The sequence below is a fragment of the Apteryx rowi genome, unplaced genomic scaffold, assembly GCF_003343035.1.
Source record: "Apteryx rowi isolate R43461 unplaced genomic scaffold, aptRow1 scaffold_1288, whole genome shotgun sequence".
NCBI classification, from domain to species: Eukaryota; Metazoa; Chordata; class Aves; order Apterygiformes; family Apterygidae; genus Apteryx; species Apteryx rowi.
In genome coordinates, this window is record NW_020447517.1 from 54,000 (window position 1) to 55,992 (window position 1,993).

General features: G+C 77.9%; 1 protein-coding gene across 1 annotated transcript in view; it reads left to right on the plus strand.

The window, feature by feature from the left end:
- CCDC142 (coiled-coil domain containing 142) overlaps positions 1 to 1,993 on the plus strand; it is a 6,950-nt gene that overhangs the window by 1,545 nt on the left and 3,412 nt on the right. The window contains exon 2 of the mRNA XM_026055983.1: positions 531 to 1,988. Coding sequence (XP_025911768.1) covers positions 531 to 1,988 — 1,458 coding nt within the window. The remainder of the gene's footprint in view (positions 1 to 530; positions 1,989 to 1,993) is intronic.

Here is a 1,993-nt window from a genome sequence, read left to right on the forward strand (position 1 = left end):
GTCCCGGCGCGGGCAAGGGCGCGAGGCCGCCGCCGCGACCCGCGAGCCGCCGTAGCGGAGTCGCGGGCCGGGAGAGAGGCGGGGCCTGCCAGGAGCCCCGCCCGCCGCGCGGGTCTGCCGCGCCGGCCGATGACCCTCTCGGAGGTCGGCCCCGCCCCCCAGCGAGAGGCCCCGCCCCCAGCGAGAGGCCCCGCCCTCTTGCATAGGCCCCTCCCCTCTCCCCCCCCCCACTCCGAGGGCCCGTGACCCCCCCGCGGCAGTGCGGGGATTGGGGGGCACCGTCGGGGGGGGGGCTCCGGGGGGGCGTCCAAGGGGGGGGCACTGGGCAGGGGGCTATGGGGGGCTCTATGGAGGGCTGAGGGGCACGGTCGGGGGGCTCTGGGGGGGGGCTCTGGGCAGGGAGTGGGGTGCTGGGGGGCTGGGGACTCTAAGGGGGGCCCTATGGGGGGCTGTTGCTGCCCTCCAGCTGGGGGGCCCCAGGGCCCGGGGGGACGCAGCCCGCTCTGACCCGCCGCGGCTCCTCCTTGCAGTTGGTCGCGGCGGGGGGCATCGGCCCGGACGCCGCCATCCTCCTCCTCCTCATGTCCCGCCTGCCGCAGGCCCYGGGCTCCGGGGTGCTGCCGCCCCTGAGGACCGCGCCGGGGCCCCCGCGAGCGCYGCCGAGCGATGGGGCTGCCGGCGGAGAACCGGAGGAGCCGCCCCGCCAGGGTGAGAGGGGGCAGAGCCGGGGTCGGGGCAGCGCGGTCGTCCCACGGGACGGGGCGGCCGCGGGCAGCGTGGGCAGGGCTGCCTCCCGCGCCGGCCGCCGGCCCCAGCGCTGCCGCCTCTCCGCAGGCAGCGGCTCCCCGGCCCGCGTGGCGCGCTCACCGCAGGAGGCGGAGGCCGTGCTGCGGAGCTGCGCGAGCCCCGGCCCGCGGCGCCCGCCGCTCCCGCACCCCGGCGAGCGCTCCTACGACAGCGACGACGAGGACTCTCCGGACGCGCTGGCCCAGGTGGAGCAGAGCTTCCTGGGGCTGCGCCGGTGCTTCTGCGTCTGGGAGGATCCCTGCACGGAGACCTTCCGGGGCCGCGTCCGGCCCCAGCCCAGCGACGCGGCGCACGCGGCCTTCTCCTACCACCCCGTCCACTCCCGCGTGGCCAAGCACTGCGCTGCGCTGCACGCCCTGCTCCAGCACCGCCACCACCTCCGCCTCTCCCGCGAGTACTGCCGCCGGCTCAAGGGTGCCTCCGACTTCGTCCGCCGGCTGCTGCTCCTCGTGGAGCAGCCGGGACTGCGGGTGCCGGCCRGAGAGCCGGCGGCAGCCCGGCCGCTGCGGGGGCTCTGCGAGGAGCTGCAGATGCACGCCAGCCACTGGAGCGGGCTGCAGCRGCGGATGCGCGGCGACCCATGGCTGCGCCCGCTGCTACTGCACGGGCGCGAGTCGGTGCAGCACATGAAGCAGGCGCTGGCGCTGCTGGCGCTGCACGCGGCGCGCCTGGTGGAGAGCTACGCGGAGGCGCTGCTGCGCGGCTTGGCGCGCGCCGGCCCCGCCGCGGCCACCCCGGCCCTTCTCGCCGACCTCTTCCAAGGCCTGGAGATCTACAACCGCGTGGTGGGCGACCTGGCCCTGGAGCTGGGCTCCGGCAGCCTCGCCGCCCGGCACGGCGCCACGGGGACTGCCGGGGATTGCTCCCAGCCCTTCCCCGTGGACAGGGTGCTGGCGATACTGGCGGCCGAGCGGGGCGGGCTGGCCGCCGAGCGGCTCCACCAGCTCCTCCTCCGGCAGCRGGGCCGGGGCGGCAGGCCGGAACACGTCCGCCGGGAAGATGCCGCGGTGCCTCCGGACTGCCGCTCCGTCGATGCGGACGCGGGATCCCCGGGGCGCCCCGGACGGGAGGAGCTGACGAGGCTCCCCGAAGAGCTGCAGGCGCTGTGCAGGGAGGACAAGGAGCTCGTGAGCCTCGTCCTGGGGGTGCTGGTGGCCTCCACCGACAGCCTCCGGCACCGCGTGCT